We start from the raw sequence: 1,481 nt of genomic DNA on the forward strand, positions 1-1,481 counted from the left end.
AGATGCCCAATTACCTGGAAAGACTGACCCAATGCAGCTTTAAACCTTGCTCTAATTTCTAAAATAAAACTGGTACTTCAGGGAAATTAACAGTTATCAACAGAAATCACAATATTTCAGGTACACAGCTTATAGAAGAGTAAAATCCTATCTACCCAAGATGAAATGATTGTCTCGAATGTCCTGGGTAAGACCAGGGAGGAAATGGGCAGGCGAGAGGGCAGAGAAATAAACGAGAGTCCAGTGGATTCGTAGCAGGGAACCAAGATAGTCTCCTCCTCACTCTCTCTTCTTCAGGCAGATCATTCTCCTGAATAAGTCTTTGAATTTAGAATTACTCAAGATGATTATGACTGAATGACCAGCTGGATATGCTGCCATGACTTCCTTCACCACAAAGAACTGATGGCTTCTGTATGGAATCCTAAATGTCATATTTGCCATGAAGGCAGCAAAGTAAGAAACAAAGAAACAAAAGAAAGTCATCACCATTTTTAAGGCGTTTATGTGGGCTTCTGTTCTGGCATTTGACAGCTTGTGAGGTCCGCCTTGCATCCGGTAGGTGTGCTTGTAAAGAGAGATGAACAGCATAAAGGTGCACTTCACAAACAAGGTGAGAGGAAGTAGTAAGGCCAGGTTAATGAGGAGCAAGTCATCATTTTCCATTAACTTGACATTGCTAATGTTTAGGTTTGTGTTTCTCAGGACATACCCATCCTCAATTAAAGGGAAACCCACCTCGATACTCACAGCTGCAGTCCCCAAAGAGGCCAGCAAGCTGCTCAGAAGCAGCCAAAACATGAGCTTTGAAACCCTGAATCTCAGCCAAAGAAACCAGGGTTTAGTAAAGCCTGAAACCTTGAGGCAGTAAAAAACAGAAAGACAGGTGGCAAACCAGAGGCCAATTGAGCTGAAGAACATCCAAATGAACATCATACTTGAACCATAAATGGTTTCCTCATATGCAAATGGGAAGAACACAGAGAAGAAAGTCTGTGTCATCAGCATCATCTGCAGCCCGAGTCTGGACAGCCCCGTGCATATCAAGAGGATCTGCAGTATCTGGAACTTTCTGCTCTTGACCAAGTCATAGCAGTTCACAACCATGAGGAATCCATTGGCTGTGGTTCCTACAAGAAACTCTGCTGTCATGATGCCCATGTGAAGAATACCTGGGAAAGGGAAGGTCATGATGAATCTCAGCCTTTCTCTGGATGACCACAGACCCTTCCTCCTGAGGGTCTTGCAAACAGGATCCTAGAGTCCTGAGCTATCTGGCTGGCTGCTGCCCCCTGGACTGTAGTAGAGCCTTATCCATGCTTTACTATAAGGAAGAAAATTAGATGACTTTTTGAATCGGGTGCTCACCATGTGAAACTAAGAATGCAAATCCAAACATTTGAATGACTGTTGATTCTTCTAATTATATCCTTAGAAAAGAACTGCCATGTCCAAACCACTCAATTTTCTAATTTTTCTTG

At 42.9% G+C, this 1,481-nt stretch overlaps 1 protein-coding gene across 1 annotated transcript; it reads right to left on the bottom strand.

The window, feature by feature from the left end:
- Positions 1-279: 279 nt before the first annotated feature.
- LOC101833087 (taste receptor type 2 member 3-like) lies at positions 280-1,191 on the bottom strand. Its single transcript, XM_013121152.3, has one exon. The coding sequence runs from the start codon at positions 1,189-1,191 to the stop codon at positions 280-282; it is 912 nt and encodes a 303-aa protein (XP_012976606.1).
- Between the last annotated feature and the right edge of the window lie 290 nt (positions 1,192-1,481).

Source organism: Mesocricetus auratus, unplaced genomic scaffold (genome assembly GCF_017639785.1).
Source record: "Mesocricetus auratus isolate SY011 unplaced genomic scaffold, BCM_Maur_2.0 Super-Scaffold_100019, whole genome shotgun sequence".
Taxonomy (NCBI): Eukaryota; Metazoa; Chordata; class Mammalia; order Rodentia; family Cricetidae; genus Mesocricetus; species Mesocricetus auratus.